This window comes from Prionailurus bengalensis, chromosome B1 (assembly GCF_016509475.1).
Source record: "Prionailurus bengalensis isolate Pbe53 chromosome B1, Fcat_Pben_1.1_paternal_pri, whole genome shotgun sequence".
In the NCBI taxonomy this organism is placed as follows: Eukaryota; Metazoa; Chordata; class Mammalia; order Carnivora; family Felidae; genus Prionailurus; species Prionailurus bengalensis.
Genome location: NC_057344.1, coordinates 7,813,679 through 7,835,027, shown reverse-complemented (window position 1 = coordinate 7,835,027; position 21,349 = coordinate 7,813,679). Strand labels below are relative to the sequence as shown.

At 44.1% G+C, this 21,349-nt stretch overlaps 1 protein-coding gene across 4 annotated transcripts in view; it reads left to right on the top strand.

Annotated features, from left to right (window-relative positions):
* Positions 1–12,166: 12,166 nt before the first annotated feature.
* Positions 12,167–21,349, top strand: part of ASB5 (ankyrin repeat and SOCS box containing 5) — a 65,397-nt gene continuing 56,214 nt past the window's right edge. For 2 of the 4 annotated variants that reach the window (XR_006293903.1, XM_043557884.1), the window contains exon 1: positions 20,087–20,570. Coding sequence is in view for 2 of the 4 variants with exons in the window: in XM_043557884.1 (XP_043413819.1) it covers positions 20,375–20,570 (196 nt within the window). In the remaining 2 variants the exon portion in view is untranslated. Of the gene's footprint in view, positions 12,321–20,086; positions 20,571–21,349 lie in introns of those variants that run through there. The other 2 variants (XM_043557914.1, XM_043557906.1) reach the window with 2 other exon arrangements.

The window sequence follows — 21,349 nt, the reverse complement described above, 5'->3', positions numbered from 1 at the left end:
CACATATCACCGATCAAAGCAAGTCACACGTTCGTGTTCAGCCCAAAGACGATGGCAAAGGTCAGCTTTGGTCTTACAGGGTAAGAATGTCGCATCCACACGACTCCTGAAACAGAATGCTACGGGCACCAGTGACAGTCACAACAAAGTTTATTACAATGAGAGGCAAGGCCGACCGATCGGGACCAACACTCTTGATAAGAGTGCGGCCCCGAACAGCCGGGGTACAGAGTTTTTATAACCGATCACATCGTTTTATCATCACCTGGGAACAGAACGAAGAAACAGGTTCCAGATGAGTTAGAAACAGTTGCCTAATGAGGTGTTTACTTTTAGACTTTCTGCCTCTAAGTTGCAACCAGTGGATCTCCTTGACCTTGGCTTTGATGCTCTTTTCTTTGAACTTTTGTTTCCTTCATTGGTAAAGCCTGATTTACAAGAGTAAAAGCAAGGCCCTTATCTTTTAACCTTCAGTGTCAGAACAAAGCTGTTATTTTTCAAGCTAAGCGTTAGCCCTACACTACAATTTAACCCTTACAAGAAGATGATGTCAAAAGAAAATGTCTATTCAATCTGCTTGCAGCAATAAACTCAAGTTTTGCCCTTTGTGATGAAATTCTATTTTTATCTCTGGGAGGTCACATTACGTATGACACCTCTGGGTACATTACAGAAAATTATTAATGAGATGCCATCATGTGGCAAAAGTGAGCCTGCTTGACATAACCCATCACTGATGCTAAAATCTATGGAAAAAAATAAGGAACTTGAGAAAACCCATTGATATCTGAGAATCACTCCAACAGGAAAAAAGAAAACCTGCTTTGTGAAATACATTTGCAGGGGCGCCTGGGTGGTTCAGTCGGTTAAACATCTGACTCTTGGTTTCAGTTCAAGTCATGATCTCGTAGTTTCGTGAGTTCAAACCCCACGTCAGGCTCTGTGCTGGCAGCACGGAGCCTGCTTGGGATTCTCTCTCTCCCTCTTTCTCTGCCCTTCCCCCACTTGCACTCTGTCCCTCTCAAAAATAAGTAAACTGAAATACATTTGCAAAATTACTCCAGGAATGCCTAATTTTGTCTCAAAGCTGGATTGTAACAAACAATGATTTTTAGCATTTGGATTGCCAGAAAATGTAGTTTGTGGCATTATTTCTTTTATGCCTCAATTGAGTTTAAGGAGTTTGTGGCAAGATTCTTTTCCAAGTTATCATCCATCGACTCTGTGTGTGTGTGTGTGTGTGTGTGTGTATGTGTGTGTTTGCACGTGTACTGCCAGGGATATGACATGCATTTCAGGGATGCTGTAGCGATGATTAACACTAATAATACATCAAAGCAACTTTATTAAAATTACAAGAATTATTACAGTACTGTCTTACTAGAAATGCACAATATTGTTGCCATTAATTATAACAATAAGTAAATTAACTATGGAGCTATCCCTATTAATGAGTTGTTCAAGGGCAAGACAGAAACATGAAAGAAACAGATTAAAAACAGAGTTTGATATGTAGGTGTGCAGTTACCGGAAAGCGTACTTGGCTGAAGGAAATTTAAATGATAATTACAAGGCCACCTCACACAATTATCCAAGGCCTATAACATAAATCTGATTATCACACTTCGCCAGACATTTATTGATGAAACAAATCAACACTCCACTAAAACTAAATGCATCTTGGCCCAGCGAGACATTAACTGATAAAGTCAGCATCATGAGATAAAGCTGAAGAAGTAAAAGGCCTCAAGACTTTATATATAAGACAGTTTCTAAAATGGAGTGTTGCGGGGTAATTAATTAATGCTCAGTACAATTAAACTATTGAGTAAAGTCGCTCCCTGTTTGGCAGAGGGACTTGATTATGGTAATTCTTTGCTGTCAATCTATGAGGATGTATTTTTAGATCTACATGCAGATGTGAAAGAGAAAAATGGGTCAGCAACTGACGATGGTCTTTATGACTCATAACCAGTCAATAAATATCTTTTTTTTGGTTTTACTAATCATAGCAGTTTTAAGAATTCAAAGGCTACTCTTTATCTTCTCGACTTTCTTCAAATAACGCTCATTTTTATGTTTATCCTTAGGAAACTATAAATCAAAATTGGGGCATCATTTCCATTGAGTAGTTTGAGCCTATTGAGTGTGTTTTGTCATAAGATAGAGGAACATAGGTTCCATGAGGGCAAAGACCATCTTATTCAGCACTGTATTCTCAGTGATTATTGAGGGAAAAAAATGCCTCAAGTATTTTTAACTAACTTTATGTCAGAGGACTTAGGCATAAATATTTTAATAAGTATTATTCGCTTATTGAGACACATAAGGCTTTTGCTTCATAGTTTCATTGTGTTTGGAGAACGCCCTTAAAAAGTAAAAAGAAAATATTGGGCATAATTTCTCTGCTATCCTGCCAATCCTTTAAGAACTCCTAAATGTTCTTAACATTTAACATTGAATCTTTGGAAAGGAATACTTCTCCTGATGCCTTTTTTCCCAGGTGCAGGGACTCAAGGGATCTCTCTCTCCAAAGCTTTACTGACTTCCCCTCTTTACCATCCCTGCACTGAGTGACTAACCCGATTGTCAAGTGTGGGGAGAAGAATCCGGACATGCTCATCTCCGTTCGATGTTCTTCTACCTCTTAGGAACCAGCCTTCTACCAGAAGGAGGCAGTCTCTGCTATTCCCCCAGGAGCAAGCTCTTCCCTGCCTCGGGAGCAGTCTGCTTCCGTCCAGGACTGCCACCAACTAGGGGTACATTTTCCGAGTTCTGATAGTAGAGACAAGACTCAAATGGATAGTATTCTGCAACCTAAGCTTTACTGGTAATAAAGGTAATATTTTGACCTCGTCTTTGCTATCATTTGTCGTCTTCCTGTGGGAGGGATAAAGGTGTTAATTATCGAACCCCCTCAGGACTTTATCATTGGTTACGTTAGCCAGAATCACGGAGAAGTAGGTGAAAAGGAATAAAACCTAACATGGAGTCATCAGAGTCCGGGCTTGGGGTTTGGACTTGAACATGTTTTCATTTCGTTTGAAATCTAAAGAAAATAGAGACAATCCACCTTGTCTTTATACCAATGCAGTCGTAAAATCTAATTTTTGGTATTTTAAAATATTTTTTTCTTATTTCATAGAAGGGGGTCCCAGAAGGCAAAGCGCCCAGGGCACACAAAAGGCATAATCCAGCCCAGCCTGACGGGCCAGGGAAGATTTTATTAAGCTGGGCAGACGTCTCCAGTGGTGCCGTCAACTTTTCCTGCCCTGACCGAAGTCAAGCTGGCTGTGGAGAGGTTACCCCGATTGGCACATGCAGCGTATGGCCTCTCTATTCTGTCCACGGATCGGTGCCTGCCCCTAATAGGGGCAGACTTGCGAGCGTGCCAGGCTCTAAGCAAACAGCCCTCGCACAGCGTCTTTCTGAAGCAACGGCACAGGGCCATCGGCAAAGGTGCCATCTCAGGGTAGAGGCTGCTCCAGCTCGCCCTGGAGGTACATTTGCAGGTACATTTGTGGAGCGTGGGGCCTCGGGGGTTGCTAAGGGGCCAAGAGCTGGAATGAGGGTTCATTATAGAGAAATACATCTCACTGTGTACCACCCTTTGATTTTATTATTTTTTCTCTTTTTAATGCTCATTTATTGTGAGAGAGAGAGAGAGAGAGAACTTGAGAGCATGTGCACAACTGGGGAAGGGGCAGAAACAGAGAGAGAAAGAATCTCAAGCAGGCTCCACACTATCAGTACTGAACCCCACGTGGGGCTGTATCTCACCAACCATGAGATCATGACCTGAGTCAAAATCAAGAGTCGGACACTTAATCGACTGAGCCACCCAGGTGCCCCTGCGTATAGACCTCTTAGATCTTAGAAGGCAGAATATATCTATTGCATTTTGAAGCAGGGTAGCTGACTGGTTTGCTCCCACAAAACACTAGTAAGCTTCTAGAATTAAAATTGGGATGCCCCCAATTCTTTTTTTTCTTTTTCAGGTTTTTATTTAAATTCCATTAGTTAACATACAATGTAATACTAGTTTCAGGTGAATTTAGTGATTCAACACTTCCATACATCACCTGGTGCTCATCACAAGGGCCTCCTTAGTCCCCATCACCTATTTCACCCATCCCCCTTCCCCCCTCCCCTCCCCTCTGGTAACCATCAGTTTGTTCTTTCTAGGTAAGAGTTTGTGTCTCAGTTTCCTTTCTGTTCCCCCCATGTTCGTTTATTTTATTTCTTAAATTCCACATATGAGTGAAATCATATGGTATTTGTCTTTCTCTGACGGACTTATTTTGCTTCGCATCATGGTCTCTAGCTCCATCTATGTGGAGTGACAAAATTTCATTCTTTTTGATGGCTAAGTACTATTCCTGTGTGTGTGTGTGTGTGTGTGTGTGTACATACATACATACATACCATACCTCCTTTATCCATTCTTTAGTCAGTGGACACTTGGCTTGTTTCCATAATTTGGCAATTGTTGATAATGCCGCCATAAATATCGGGGTGCATGTATCCCTTCAAATTAGTATTTTTGTACATTTGGGTCAATACCTAGTAGTGCCATTGCTGGATTCTTGGCTAGTCCATTTTTAACTTTTGAGGACCCTCCACCATGCTTTCCAGAGTGGCTGCCCCAGTCTGTATTCTCACCAACAGTGTAAGAGGGCTCCCCTTTCTCCAGGGATGCCCCAAATTCTCCACTTCGGCGCAAGCTGGACTGTGAAACAGTAACCTTGAATTCGTGTGGCTTGTCCACAGGATCAAGTATAAAAATATTCAAAGAATCAATGGATAAACTTCAAAATAATGTGGTAGAAATCAAAGTGGGGGAAAGAGAGTATCTGGAGAAATTTATATACACCTCCCTAAGCCTCTCAGGGAACAGGCATTAAAAATCCCAAAAGCAGCTTTCGGTTTGGGGATTTATTGATTTTCCAGTCGGAACAAAATGTAGAGAACTTGATTACTACTTTCTTTGAGATACAAGGTTCTTAAACTGTGGCGATCCTGCAAGAAAAGACAGTGACGGCAGCCTTTGAGGCGAAAGACTAAAAATACCTGCTTACGACGGAGCTTGGAGGCCCTATTAGCACAGAGAGCTCACACACAGCACATTAAGGGCCAGAAATGTGACGCTGTGAAGGGAAACGCACATTACAGTGTCCTACGAGATGGGAAGAAAAGCACCCCGAATAAGACGCGATGACTGGAGCTGTCTCCACCGCAAATTTCAAATCTTACAGAGAAACTTCAGTGTCACAGGTACCCCTCTCTGAAAGAGGAGATAGTATGCATGGGTGGACTTTCCCTGCAGATACAGTAAGTTCCTAGGTTCATGGCACCCAAATTGAGCTGCTACTGAGAAACCTCTTTAAGTTCACAGCTGTGGGTGCCGTACAATTGGTATTTTTGATAGTCAATCTGGTGAAGATAAAACCCAGATTTTTTTTTTTTCATCTACTCTCCTACGCTCAAATATGATTGAGTTGCTGCCATGGCTTTTTGGCAATACTGATACTGGATTCTAGAAACGTAATTTTTCCCGGGATAATCGCCAGGAGCAGGGAATTGGTTTGTGTTCTGCATTTGCTGGGCATGGGGCTAGAACTGTTGATAATCTTATCCGCGCCCTATCTCTTTGAACTTGTTGATCCGTGAGGAATGTCAGAGACTTGGCATTGAGCTAATGGGACTTTTGATGGCCTGAAAGTATTCCAAGGGAGGACCCGGGTCAGGGCTGTCGCAGGGTTCCAGCTGTACCCCGTTCCCGACAACTCCTCCAACTGGGCTGCGCAGAATGAGAAATTAGTAAAATCATGTTCGGATCTTAATTTATCTGGAGATCTTTCTTTCTCTTCTTTCTTACTCTTTCTTTCTTTCCTTCTCTTTCCTTCCTTCCTTCCTTCCTTCCTTCCTTCCTTCTTTACTTTGAACTGGAAAGTCACAAGAGCTAATGATTTTAATTTTGGACTCCAACTCCTTTACATGGACATGCTAGCGGGTCCCTTTTTAAAACCTGTAAAGTCCAACAACGTATTGAAAACTGCGCCGAACAAATGTGCATCTTAACAAATTATTATGAAGTGGTAACCCAGATTCAAGAAACGGGACATTGCCCTTCCCATGTACATTTTTTTGTCAAGCCCCCTGCCCCAAAGCTAACTACTAACCTGGTAAACGCCGCCTGGCCATTCTTCATTACATGCTCACGACCTAAGTGTGTATCCCTAAAAACAATGGTCAATTTTGCCTGTTTGTGAACTTCCCATAAACAAAATTACACAGCGCGTTTTTGGGGGTAGAGGGAGTCACTACCTCGACGTGATGTTCGGGGGAGTAATACAGGCACAGACTGCGGTTTATTTTCATAATGTACTAAAGGCCCGGTTCACTGATGATCTGACTGAGCGGAAACCAGATGGTGTCCATCGGGTGGCTGTAGCTGTTCAGCCTCAGTGTGCCCATCGCAGACGCCAAAATGGATGTGGTCTCTCCACTCAGTGGGTCAATTCAATTCCACTCTTGTTGTTCCGGCCAACCCTCCCCTGGATGAGCCTCATTAGCTCCTTTATGGATTCTTGGGCCATGGCCAATGGCCTAGCCATGCGTTCTGCCACTTACAGGCCGGCATCCTGGCAAATTTGACGCTCCTCTTTGAGGCCGCAGATGATGGAAGCAAATCATGCTGGTAAATGAACCATCTGGGTCACGGATGTAGATGCCCGTCGTACGGGCTCATTCCGGTGAGCCCCACTCAGGCTGCCCGTCTCCAAACACTGCTCCCCGGATCCGTCATCGCCCCCAACACGGCAACACGTGGACCATAACACAGTGGGTGGAAGTGAAATACTCTTGTCTTTCGGCAGAGGCTGACCCTCCATCGGACTTGTGACTCCTGTCTGAAGTTCACTCATTTGTCCCCCAGGTGGGGAGGCTGCATGGCCTGGGGCGTGCCCCACCCCCTCCCGCCAGACTGACCACATTAGGGCTTTGACCCCCTCCTGGAGCCATCAGGGGGGCTCCACCACTGGTCACATTTTTTTTTTTTTCTGTTGATGTTATTTTCTGTTTGTCTGGTCCGATCGGCTAACCACTGTGGCTCTTGAAGCTCCTCTGAGCCACGTGTTGGGCTTTCTGGGCCATTTTCAGTCAGTCTCTCAATGGTGTGCTTTTTATCACAAAAGCTACGCCACAATAGATGCGCAGTCGAAGTATTGGATGAAGCTTCCATGCCCCCCCCCCCCATCTACCCACATCTGATCCTGTTGGAACAGCTTCCTCAGAAATAAACTAATAAAGGGGCACCTGGGTGGCTGTGGTCTTAATATCGGCTCAGGTGGTGAGTTCGAGCCCCGTGTCGGGCTCCATGGGGACAGCACAGAGCTGTCCCTCTCTGCCACTCCCCCACTCCTTCTCTCTCTCTCTCCCTCTGTCTCTCAAAAGAAATAAATAAACTAAAAAAATTCTGACTTTACCTGTCACACTTCTTCCTGATCCACACACCCGGGTGAGGCAGACTGGTCACACGGCATGTGGCTGTCTCCAGAAAAGGGCCATCCTCTCCCAGCTGCTTCCTGGCTAATAACCAGAATGAAAGGAGTTGGTGGTTACACAGACACATTTCCCACTGATCATTCCTAGGCATAACGCACCTTCCCCTCCACTAGCGGTCAGCCTGGTGAGGACTCTGAGAGAAGACAGGATTCAGTAGGCAGGGAGGGAAAGATTAGGGCTTGAGGTCCCTGGGTGGGGAAAAACGCCTATTTTGAAACAATGCTGGGAGTGTCTGACCACAGCAGGTCCCCTCCGGCATAAGGTTCCTCTTAAGACCGTAACAGACCCCACCCACTCCCCCCTCAGGTTCCCCTCTGGAGTTTGACAAAAGACCTAAGTACGGCCATAGACCACCCCTCATACAGTGGAAACGAGCCGATCAGAATGGGCAACCCAGCACCCAGAGCTATCAAGCCGATAAGGGTAGGACGTGAGCAGGAACAAGGGGGAAGGGAAGTGGGAGGCCCGACCAGAACCTTCTAGGACAGGGACCCTTGCCTGTAGCCCTCTGGCATTCACCGCATTCACTTTCGAATGCCCCCTCTCTGTAAAGAGAGCGTTCCCACTATTCTTCCTTTCTGATCTTATACTCTAATAAACTTCTGCCTGCTGCTCATTTTGTGCCCACCTCTTCATCCTTTGAAGCAGCGAGACAACGAATCCTGGCTCTGGCGGTAAAAAATCCTGCAACAGTACTTCCTTCTGGCGGCAGCCCACCCAGAGTGGGCCCCTGGATATTCGAACTTAATTCCAGTTGAGCCACCCGCGTGCATTTCATTTTGTGGAGTGACAGGACCCTAGATCACGAGGACGGGGATGACTGGTTGTGGACAGTGCTCGCCACGTCCCCACTATAAGGCCCACATAGGCTGCACTTTGAGATGGAACAGGTTACTCTGTGCTTTACAAAAACTCCCTCATCCCTATTGCATCTGATGCTTCTGGACAGAAGGTCTGAGGGTAAGCAGAGGATAATTGAAAATAAAAAAGGTGTGAAGTTTCAGCTATTAGAATGGAGTGAGACCATCGGTACGGCAGGGGAGGGGGAACACCTTACACCCTGGGAAGTGCAAGAAGAGAAGGAAGTTGGTAATCTTTGCCCCAGAGCCTTCCTCACAAATAAAAATGGCCTGTTTCAACTTTCCCAAACTGTTGAAGGCACTTTCAGCTTCATGGATGGCTGGTCTGGTGCCTCCAGCCGCGTGTTTCTAAGCACAATGTGATCACCATCCCCTTAACCGTAAGTCTGCTGGAAACAGTAGGGGATGGCTTCGACTCCTGTACCTCCCTGTCAATACCTCTGATGTCTTTTGTATTCCCACGCCCCGTGGCCATCACTCAGTTTTCCATGGGGTGGGTGATTGCTAGCGGTTGTGGTACGGACACACTGGACAGGTTTCATTGATCATTCTCAGACAGTCTCCTCAAAAGGAAGGACCAGGCTCAATTATCAAACTAAACTGGGAACCCTAAGACTTGCTAGCCGTTGGGAGGCCATGTTCAAGGCGCTGGCTACCTAAGTTCCCCTCCCCTCAAGTAATGTAGGGATCACTCAGGGGCTGCCCAACAATTAGAAACAATGATTTCTTTCCAAGGGCACCATGGGAATCCTCGGGATGGTACAATTAGCGTAGAAGCCACGCATTCACCTGGCTCCCTCCTCAAGTCAGAATGGGTCACACTTAAGGAATGAATTAGAAAACACCACCAGTAGATCACATAGCCCTCAAATTGTAAGCAGAATGGGTTAGGAGTCCCCGGAGAAAGCAAGATGACATGTAGCTTTCTTCACTTAGGAAAAGTCATTTCAGGCCTTGGCCATCTTGTGGTCTAAGTCTGACTGGCACTACATGCCCACGCCATGTTTCTCACACAACTTCCTGGGACTTGCATGGAAATTGTGGAGGAATAGATTTCAGTAGTTAATGATTTTAAGGGAACGAAAGAATATAAGAACAAACAGCCACTATCAGGCCAGGAGATAACCTAATCATACCAGGGGCAATAAATCAGTGGTAAAACTCCGACTGCTGTTTTAAAAGCAAAGATTGACCTTACGCACATTCTTGAGTTTTCTTTGAGGGATTTAAATCCCTTTGAGCACTCAAACACCAGACCAGTTGGAGCCAGAGAACTGATATTGACCCTCGCTGACCCTCACAACTCCCATCAGCTAAGACCTGGACTCTGTCACCATAGGTGATTTTTGCCCCAATTCCATGCTGAAGTCCCCATTATGTAAGCGCCTTCATGAATATGCATGCACTGTTAGCTTAAAATGTCCCCAGTTTCATTGTTTAAGGAAACACTGCTTTGGGAAATATTCCCAGTGTTCTCCTTTACTTATTACAAGTAAAACCCTTCTTTTTCCAACTCTTGGCTTGGTTGTGTCTTTTGCTTTGACAGCCACCAAGAGGCAAACCCAGTTTCGGGTAACAAGATGACTGCAGAGATCTCTCCAAAATGGGGCTACCCTTGATTACCTGGAGATGCTCCCACAAAAATGAGAGACTCCTTATTTATGCATAGTCTGAAGGTAATTTTCCCTACAACTGCTTGGAAAAAAGATGGTTCAAAATTTGTCTCTAACTTTAGCTAAAGCGATCAACAAAACTACCTCTGCACAAGAAGGCAGGCATTCATGGCTTACGGGAGTTTTTCAGCTGCTTGGGTCTGGGACTCTAGAGGGAATGGTTGACATCGGTACTGCAAGATGTTCCGCATCCCGCTGCTTGGGGTCTTGTAAATAGTAGCCTTATTTACATGTCGTGTGAGAGAAATTGGATGGATTGGGTCCCAGCCTTTGTCAAGGTTTCCGTTGAGTCTTCAGATCAGTCACAGTGGCCGAAAGAGTGACGTGCTCTTGGGGGAGAACCAGCCAGAAGCCAAGATGGTATAGAAATGAAGGGTGAAGATGTTGGCATACAATTTTCCATGGGTCTCTTGAGTCTGTGCTCTTCTTCCAAGCAGAGGTACTTGCTGCTTTTTCTCTAGACTCTCCTTTAAAGGACGTTTGTATAGTAAATAGCCTTGGGAAATAGAGATCAATGTCTTTTTTTGGAGCAGAGGGCAAGTTTGTGCAAAGCATGATATAATAATGATAATAGTCTCTCTTCAGGGCGAAGTTTAGTCCGGCTTACTGCCCATCACAAAAGATTTGGACTGCTAAAGCCTGGAGTTCCTCAGCTGTGACACAAATCCACTACACGTGCGGCGCATACCTGGGCCCCTCTGTGTTGTCCCTGAGGGCCTTGGAGGCAAGAGGAATTGATGCAAATACTCTATTCTTGTCCCCTGACCTGAAATACAGTCTTTGACCCAGGAGGCTCATGTGGTGATGTCAGCAGCCAAGAAACTACGGCGGGCTTACTTATTACATGGCAAGTCGAATAATATCTCAGATCCTTCATAGTTCTGGATGAGGAGGATTTTTTGTTTTTTTCAATTAGCCTGCTTGGGAGCCATCGGGCTTCCGGAATTTGTGGATGGATACCTTTTATTAGTTTGGGGATATTCTCAGCTGTTGTCTTTCCAAATTTCGCTTCTGATCATTCTCTCTTTCCTAACACCTTGATTAAATATATGTTAGATTTTCTAATTCCATTCCTCTTGTGTTTTCTTTTGCCCCTTTCATCCTGGATGGTTTGTACTGACTTGTCTTCAGATGTGGTAACTTTCTCTTGGTTGTATCTAATCTGCTGGAACACCACCTATTGAGTTCTTAATTTCAGGTACTGTGTTTTGTAGTGCCAAGACATCTATTTTTTTCTATTTTCTTTTTAAATCTGTGATGTCCTTTTTAAAGATCCCAGTTTCTTGCTGAGATGTTGAAGTTTGACTTCTATCTCTATCAGCTTAATATAATACCTGACACATACTACGTTTCTGGAAATTTCACTCTTCGAATACCTATGGGTCTGTTGTTTGTGCTGGTTTCCATTCATATTCATAAATCTTTTCGTGGTCCCCTATTTTTGAGTGAGTGCTAGATACGTATGAAGGAAAATCTTATCTTGGCTTCACGGACCTCAGCGTTAGGCATGTTCACGTTTGTTTATCTTTGCGAAATACCTACAGAGCCCCCTACTGCCTTTGGAGACATTACCGTCTAAGGCCAGGTGGGGGAGCTCGCCAAAGCACACTACGTGGAAAGGTCACCAGGCCAAGCTGAGGCAATTTCCAAGGAAAACGAAGCCAAAATGTCAGGAAAAGCTGAGGCCTGAGAATGGTCAAGACAAGGAGGGAATAGAAAACGCTGAATTAATGCTGAGGTTGGTGGCCCAATGAAGGCTTCTCTTGACTTTTTGATGATTTCACATTCTGGGCATCTGACAAAGAAAAGAACAAAACAAGTTGCATAATTTCGAGAAAATCTATTGTTAAAAACTGGATAGCTAATCGGTTCCAAGTCCAGACTGAGTCAGCTAATGTTTCACGCGTGACAGCAAGGACCTCATCTGCCCTGTTCAGCACTGTGTTCCAGTGCCCAACAGAGGCCGGTGCCCAGTGCACGCCCAGGCGGCGGGGGTTGAACAAAAGAGGCTTTTCTTGCCTTGCAAAACCCAGGAGGCGGCTGTGGATACTTAGCAGTGGGAAATTGGAATTCAGTTCTTGCCGGAGGGCGAGCTTGTTATTTATCTTAGAAAAGGCAGTGAAATCAGAGGCTCACTAGGTAAGACGTCGCCTTTCAAAGGAAATCAAAATCCTCATACACCTTGACCGGTCTGGGATGGATCTAGTGTCCTGTGTTACAGGTAAGAGGACAAGCTCGGGGGTCAAGGAACTTGCCCGAACGTGACGGCTTTCGACTAGAACCGCCGGGCCTTCCCAGACCTCGCCCTGGCACTTTGCACCCACCGCCTGGCCCGGTTTATCCCCGGACGTACATAACGTCAGCTGTTAGACACTCATCACATGACATGGCTTTCAGTTGGCCAGACAGCTTCCACTGTTTTCAAACCCCCACTTGGTCAACTTTAGTTGGTTCGTGGGGCCAGTCCAGGGTCCTAGTAACATATAACAAAATACGTTTTGCCTTTACTATTCTTAATATCATTGCCATCACATCACATCTTCAGGTAAGAGTTTACATTTCCGGTACCTTCGTTTCTTCACGCAGGAACCATGGATTCCAATAGGAGATGAGCTTTATTTCTAAGACTCAAAGTACCTGCTCTCTTCCCTGTGTATCCAAAACTTTTTTTTTTTTCCTCCAACTTCCTCAGTGTAATATTAATTGTCTTGAGACGTGTTATTTTGTAACTTGAACGTCTACGTTACGCCTTGAAAACTCAAACCAAAAAATGAAATCCCACAGAAAGCCAGAAATGTCATCAGTATATCAAAACTTCGTCACGAGCCTGGGAAAATATATAAACTATTACAAAATATTTGTGATGAACATATTTCTTTGGAAGTTATAGCTATCCTTCATACCTTGAAACAAAAATGTATCCTTTATTTTGTATCTAACATTGGTTATGAATACCGGTTGTAGAAAAGGGCACACTGTCTAACACTGGGGGGAATCTGTTAGATTTATTTCGTATAAGGAGATGTCTGTTGTTGGTAGACAGGATAGTACTACTGGAAGCTGGACATTCAGTTTAAAAAGCACACAGCAAAATTTTAGTGCCTATTAAGAGCGGCCACTTCGTCTCCGCTCATCGTCTCGCGGTTCGTGAGTTCAAGCCCCACACTGGGCTCATTGCTGTCAGCGCAGAGCCCGCTTTCGATCTTCTGTCTCCCTCTCTCTCTGCCCCTCCCCGCTCATGCTCCTCCCCACCCCCCACTTTCTCTCTCGAAAACAAAGAAGTAAATAAATGAATAAAAGAAATCATAATAATGTAGTTAATATTTGCTGAGCTCTTATCATGCAGCATTTAAACCACACATCAAATGAGAGAGATGCTTTTATAATGGGGCTCATAACCGCAGGCAAAAAAAAAGATTTGAAAAGAGAGCAGATAAGGCAGTACCTATGCGGTCAAAGAAACTGGAATCTTAGGATCCTAAGGGTGTCATCCACAGACTCCAATTTTATTAGCCAAATTGGCCACAGCCCAGAGAAATCAATACACTTGACCTCTTTGAAGAAATGATACTTATTAATTCCCAAAAGCGTGTATATAGAGAAATGCTTGAGGCAACACTGGTACCTCATCGTACTTCTAATGTATCCCATGCTTTGGCTCTTCAAAACGAGGCCACGGTGAAAGGCTTCTTTTTAAGTGGTCTTGAAATAGATGGTTTGTCCACATGAGACGGGTAGAACAAAATCTTAGTACCAAAGACGTGGGTGAGGCCCATGAGCTCTAACTCGGCGAAATACGCAAGTATTTAGCCAAAGACTATTTATAACCCAAACATGGCACAAATGTGTGCTGTTAATCACAAGATGGGATAGATTGGGGGGGGGGGGACAGTGAGCCGATGGGACGACATGAACGTTTCAGCTCTAACCTGTGAACAGTGACGCGAGAAGAACCGTAGCAAAAACAAAACAAAACAAAACAAAACACTGTTGGAATCCCAACACTTCACTTCAAGAGGCGTAATCTCGTGCCAATGACTTAGGCTCTTCAAGTTTCTGTGTCTTCGTTTGCTGCACAAAAGGAATAATGATACCGACGCCTCATCATTCTTTGTGATGCCTCCAGAACATAGAAGTGTATCAGGACTTTTTCAGTAAAAGCGAGGGAAACCTCAACTCAAATTGGTTTAATTAACAACAACCAATTTATTTCATATTACCATCATATTCAGCAGCTTCCGGTGCAGCTGGATCCAGGTACACATTCAAATGAAGGTGCCAGGATACCACCTCTCCAAATCTGGAGAATGCTTTCCTTTGAACTGGTTTATTTCCTAGATAGGCCACTTCCTTCCCAACAAGGTGGTATCCCCTAACATCTTTAGGTTTAGATCTTGCTCTCTTGACTTACCCTGCAGAGTTTGGCTATCTCTCCCCAAACCCCTGCAGAAGTCCCAGAAACACCCTTCACTGGCTTAGTTCAGTCAAGTGTTCTTTTCTGGAAGCAGGATATTAAGTGCATGGACGGATCCTCTAAAGAATGCTGGGTTTACAAAAAACAACAAACGAACAAAACACAACAAAGAAAACTTCATTGGACTACATGAAATATCTAGAACCGTACACAGTAGGCATCAATAAGGGTACGGTACTTTAACGATAGACTACTTTTTAAGCCCTCACTATGTAGAGCTACCAGCTTCTGGCCAAGTTTTGCAGGGCCACAGACACACATGCACGACTAGAATCTGTTTGACCTAAGGCAGCCTCTAATCCGAGGTGACCACAATATGTGACCTTTACCATGACTCAATTTTTAGGATAGAGAACTGTTCCAATTTTCCCCAACAAACCTGGGTAAAATCTAAGTCAATGATAACTTGATGAGTGATATTTGGGTTTTGTTTTTTTTGGTTTTTTTTGTGGATTATCTTAATGCTAACAGAAATTACTCTTCTGTTCCATTACCCTGGAAGTATGGGTCAGGGCCAAAACCAAGAATTTATTCCTAAGTAGTACAATCAGACAGAATATAATAGGTCTCAACTAAACTGTTCCCAACTAAAAGCATAAATAATAATTAGTACACTAATTATAATCTCTATGACAGTTTATCCTTCATCGATATTTCTTTGCTAAGTGTCTATTTCCCTGAGTACAGCTTTTGGGTAACTGAAGATCAACTAGCAAAACCTACTGAAGCGAGATAAAGCTAAAGCAGGTATGAGTTCTCCTTAAAGATTTCAACTTGGAGCGCCTGGATGACTCAGATGGTTGAGCATTCGCTTCTCGATTTCCCCTCAGGTCATGATCCCAAGGGTCGTGGGATCGAGCCCCACGTTGGGTTCTGTGCTGAGCTTGGAGGCTGCTTAAAATTCTCCCTCTCCCTCTCTCTCTCTGTGTCCCTCTGCCCCTCCCTCTCTATGCCTCTCTCTCTCCCTCTCTCTCAAAAAAAAAAAAAAATTTCAACTTAAAGTGTAAACATTTCTGGTTTTATTTCAAATTCCCATGTATTCTAAACATGTAAAACTCCAGTGTATTCTAAACATCGAAGAGATTCATTTGTCCTTACTTTTTCCTCATGAGATTTCACAAAAATGAAAAAACGAAGGCTATATTTTCAATGGTATTTTAAGCACACCAGGGAGCTTTTATCTCGCCATTATCAATTTGCATACTTTGATCCTTTTGTTTTATCAGCCACCATTGACTGTCACATCTATGGACAAAAGACTTTTCTCAGTTTGCATGTAACGTGTACAGATGCTCGTCAGAAACCCTCTCCTGGGGCTGGGAAGGTGCCTTGCTGTTGCACTGACTATTAGCAAGCTCGCTGTTTGAATTTATCCCTGTAGTTCTGTTTTTTGGAATATTAAGAATAAAAAATGTCAATCAGAGTCTTCAGATTTCTACCAGAAAATAAGGGATCCGATTTTTTTTTTTACATTAATGATCACTTCAATGGGATGACTGTATTTCTTCTACATAAAAATATTTATGCTGAAGTTTATCAACTGGAAAGCACTAGGAAGAGGCTTTTTGTGTGTGCGTCCCAATGACATTTTCAATCTAATAACTTGGATCATACTGCAGCTAAGTCAAAAGAGGTTAGTTCCAGAATCTCTGGAAATGAGATTGTTCTATGAGAATTTAAAGGGTAATGTGGTCACATTTGAAAGTCATTATCATATTCAGCATCCAAATGACATGAAATTGAGTCTCTGAAACACACCAAAAAAATATCAATTCACGTAGTTCCCTGAGATGCTAAGGGTTGGAGCAGGAGACATGACAGGAGAGAGGGAGGGGGGGGTCCCAGGGGCGGGCCACAGAGATGACTCTCCTTAGACACCTACATGGGGGAGGGGCAGAGAGCCAAGGCCTTAGAAGGGTGACAAGAGGGGGAAGCCAAGGAGCCTGCTTTGCTTTGGAAGTTGCTTTAAGGATTACTCCTTAACATGAGGTCCCCATTCCCAGCCCATTACCCTTGTTGAAACACTGAGTTCAAAGTCTCCAGTGAACTTCTTGGCCAGACCTAAGATCCTTTTTTAAGCCTCATTCTTTTCGTTCTTAGTCATTTGACCCTGTTTTGAACACTCAGTATTTCTTAAGTTTATTTACTTAGAGAGAAAGAGAGAGAGAGAGCACAGGGGAGGGGCCGAGAGTGACGAAGACAGAGAATCCCAAGCAGGCTCTGCGCTCACAGCGGGGCTCAAGCCCAGGAACCGTGAGATCATGACCTGAGCTTAAATCACGAGTTGGACACTTAACCGACTGAGCCACGCAGGGGCCCCAAACACTCGATGTTTCTAATGTACTCACTCTCCACTACCCTACTCCTTGGCCTCTCTCTCTGCTACTTCTCTGTTATTTTTATTGGTTCCTGTAACCAATTCTTCACCTTGAATAATCCCCCCAATATTAGCCCAGTCATGACACATTCTCCCTTTCCTTTATTCACGTTTGTTGAGCTCACACAAGATTCTGTCTCATATAATCATCAGAACATGTATCCCCTGCCCTACTAGCTCAGGTACTAATTTAAGCACCTGATTAAATACAATCACAGACTGATCTCTTCACTGTGTGTGTGAATCCGTGTGACTTTGTCTCAGTCTCTGTGTGCGTAAATCGCATTGGCTCATTTCAGATTGGAAACGCCTAAAAACAGAAAATATGAGTGGTAACTTGAGCACATAGTTTAGGGTCAGATCTATGTTCAAACAGCGCTGTTACTCATAATGAATGTGTACAGGTCACCAAAGCTCTCTGAACCCAAGTTTCTTTATCTTAAAAAACATTTTTTTTTTTTTTTATTTTAGAGAGGTGGGGTGGGACAGAGAGGGAGGGAGACAGAATCTTAAGCAGATTCTGAGCTCAGCAAGGAGCCTGTTGTGGTGCTCAAACTCACAACTGTGAGATCATGACCTGAGCTAAAATCAAGAGTCAGGCTCTTAATCAACTTAGCCACCCAGGAGCCCTCCAATTTTCTTCATCTTTAAAATGTAAATAACAATAATAATGAGTGTGAGAGAGAATAAAATAGTAAACAAGAAGATTTATATAAAACGTGTGGCATATACTGGATTTTCAATAAATCACTTCCGCCTGCATTTTTATTATCTCTTGTATCGTCCATTCTAGAAACACAACTGTTGAGCTCAATTTTGGTTTGATTGATTGATAGAAACTAACAAGATGAAGACAGTCGGGATGTACTGGGCTAATCAACCAAATATCATCTCAATACCACATCATCTCAACATGGTCAATAGCAAAAGTATTTAGACACACAATACGTTTCCTGTGTCTTCCAAAGTTATTCATGGTGTTATATAAAAGGGTCTATAATGTGAAAGACACAACATTAGTTTCTATTTGATGAGTTCACTTACTGTGAGTTATTTTTATTTAGCCTTAATTTTTATTTGGTGGTTACTTAGGGATGGTAAACATTTCCAAAGGAGAGTATATTCCAATGCAAAAAATAGAGGCAGAGATCAAGAAACTCATTAAAATAAAACCTGGCATCTTGACAACAAATCCTACATACTGGTCAGTAATATTTTTCTCCTACTAAAACCATAGGAATCTAAATTCAGTGCCCCAGTGAGGGCAGTCTTATTTAAATAAACGTATTCCTCAACCCGAAAGAATCCAGGCCCCTGATTAGCTGATGTGGAGATAATTATTTATAATAGCACTTACTGGTAAAGAGGAAGGAGTGAAACCTTAGATGCACACTTGGATGTGGCTTAGGCGGGTTTTACTTCTGATTCTAAAGCACCGCGGTGGAAGTCAGTGCAGTGACTCAGAGCATTGTGATGGCCCAGCTGTCCGGGGGCGCGTCTCTCCGGGTGCGGTCACGCATGAGTCCCCATGCCAGAGGGAAGACTAACTGGAAGGTGATCGTCATGTAATGACTTAACTACTACCAGTGAGAGAGAGGAACGTTTGGTTCCTTTCTCTTCCATACCTCGAAGTGTATTTTCATTGATTCCCAAAGTGCACGTGAAAGGGCACACCGGGTCCAAGGAACGGCCACCCACACGGTCTAGTTCTCTGCCTGTGAAAACAATACCCGCTCATAGAGAGCTCAGTCCTTTCTTTCTAATGTGTTGACCTAATTTATTTTTCTGGGAGCCACTCGGTCACTGGGGAAAGAAGCCTGCTTCATTGGGCACCTTTATTTTACAGCAATGTCTCCTCTGTCTTAGGAATGTTTCATGGTAGTAACTCCAATCAGATAAGATAACCAGCATAAAAAGCATAGACGAAGGCAGATAAGCATGGAACTCTTACCAATATGTGCAGGCATCCGTGTGCTCCTTTATCGTATCGATCCACTTCTATTCAGTCTGTATGTTAATGCGTGTTATTCTGGAGCTTCTCAGAAGGATCGGGACGCATACAACACTGAACAATGAGCAAACCTGGTCATAAAAATGTATGAATAGGGGCGCCCATATGGTTCATGCAGGTAAGCATCTGACTCTTGATTTCGGCTCGGGTCACGATCTCACCGTTCACGAGTCAGAGCCCCCAGATGGAGCCCCCAGATGGGCTACTGCTGACAGCTCAGAGCGTGCTTAGGATTCTCTCTCCCTCTCTGCCCCTTCCCAGTCGTGCTCACTCACTCTCTCTCTTTCTCTCTCTCTCAGAATAAATAATTTTTTTTAAGTATGAATAAACTCCCTGTGCAATGTGTCATTTTTTATTTTGGTGTTTTCTTTTTGACTTAGGTGTCAAAAGGTTGCCACTCTTATTCTTCTTAATAATTTATTCTATTTGTCTTTCAAAAATATAGCTTGCCTAAGAATGCCCTTAGAGCTACTTGCAATCATTCACAAGTTAACTCAAGTTAGGGTGAAAGATTACAGGCCTAAAAAAAAAAAAAAAAAAAAAAGACAGGCCTATGTGGTTTTGCTTGTTTTCGGACTATATAAAACGCGTATGTTTATCTGATAGGTCTCTTCATATGCCACCTCCTCCAAGAAGTCTCTTCTGACTCTTCCCTAGGAGGATCAGGCCCTTCCTCTTTGGGCTCCGGTGATGTGATATTTATCCCCCACTCCTGTGCTCCTCTAGACTACTGATCCTTATGGCCCCATCATTACATTCTTCTTTGTCTCCCCAGCGTCCAGCAAAATATCTGACACCTAAGTAGGTGCTTAAAAAGTGTTCTCAAGACGAATGAACAGTCTAAAATTATGACTCGAAAAAAATAGCCTTCCAATCTGTCCATTTATAAGAAAAAATTTTTTTTCTGATACAGTGAAAGCGACATGGTTAGCTAATTGATGAGGAGTCCTTGAGATCACGCAGCCACGGCCTGGAATTCACGGACTCAATTTCATCTTCCTATGATGAAAATCGTCTACGTTAACAACGGGCACCGCACGCGCGAAGTCTTCGGAGCGTTCGTGACCATTCGACGCCGAAAAAGGAAATCATCTGCAAGCGGATTTCGGGGCCTGGGTTTTGAAATCCGGAGCAGGGCGGCGGGGGGTCGTGCCACGCGGAGCACGGAAAGTCAGGAGCCGGGCGAGCGGGCGGAGCACGTGGTGCGTGCCCTGGCTTCCACCGAGCAGCGTCAGGCCAATCGCAGTGTGCGGAGGACTTTTACGGACGGTATAAATATTTTGAGCTCGGGGCATCGTGACCAGCTGACGCTTTCCTTCCCCAGGACCAGCTGTTCGGGAGCATCCGGGGGAGAGCCGGGCACGGTTGAGACTCGCAGCGCCGCGGACGGCCCCGCAGGGTTCAGGTGCGGCCATGTCGCTGTTAGAAGAGAGCCGGCCGTTTGCGCAGCAGCTCTCCAATGTCTACTTCACCATACTTTCGCTCTTCTGCTTCAAGCTCTTTGTGAAGATCAGCCTCGCCATCCTCAGCCACTTCTACATCGTCAAAGGCAACCGCAAGGAAGCGGCCAGGATAGCAGCTGAGTTTTATGGAGTCACCCAAGGCCAAGGTATGTTTACGATAACGCTCTGCCGTCTGGAGCGGAGGCTAGTTATGCTCCAGCCGCAGCCCCAAGGAAACCTCGCGTGTTTGCTTTAGGGGCCGCTTCAAAGCCCACTGTGTCGTTAACGTACCCCCCCCCCTCCCACCCCCCGAGACCCCTTACAAAAACATTCCTTAACCTCACGGCTCCAGGAGAAAGAAAATCATTTTGCCGTGCAAAGGCCTGGGTTCATACAATCGGGGCATCCTGGCCAGAGAGATTAGTGGAAACCTACCATGGAGGATATATTTCTCTGTTAAAAAAAAAGAAAAAAGAAAAAAAAACCCAACTCTTGAAAACCTTAAACATTGCATTGGCCGCGCTGTAATTCTAGAGGCTTCCATTACCGATCGTACTTCAGTTGTCCTTTAACACGTCCCCGGATTTTTATGATTTTTAAATCAACTCTTTAGTCGATTGTGAAAAAGAGAAAGGTGAAGGTTGTATTTGTTTTTCACAGCGTTTATTTTGCCAAGATTAGAAAATAAAACGCGGCCTGCGGAATACTAGGGTTTACGGCGTGTGTTTTTCTGGAAGGAGCTGTCATTGCTTTGCCCCAGGGTGTAGAAACTTGATTATAAGGGGATAGGAACATGAATTAACAAAGTTTTGTGTGTGTAGCCAAGGACGTCTACCCATGTTTCTCAGGAAGAAACTGAAGTATGAGACCAGACAAGAAAGTCATTCTAACCATAGACTAAATTTAAAGGTTGTAAAACCATTTCTATTCTATTGGACTGATACCC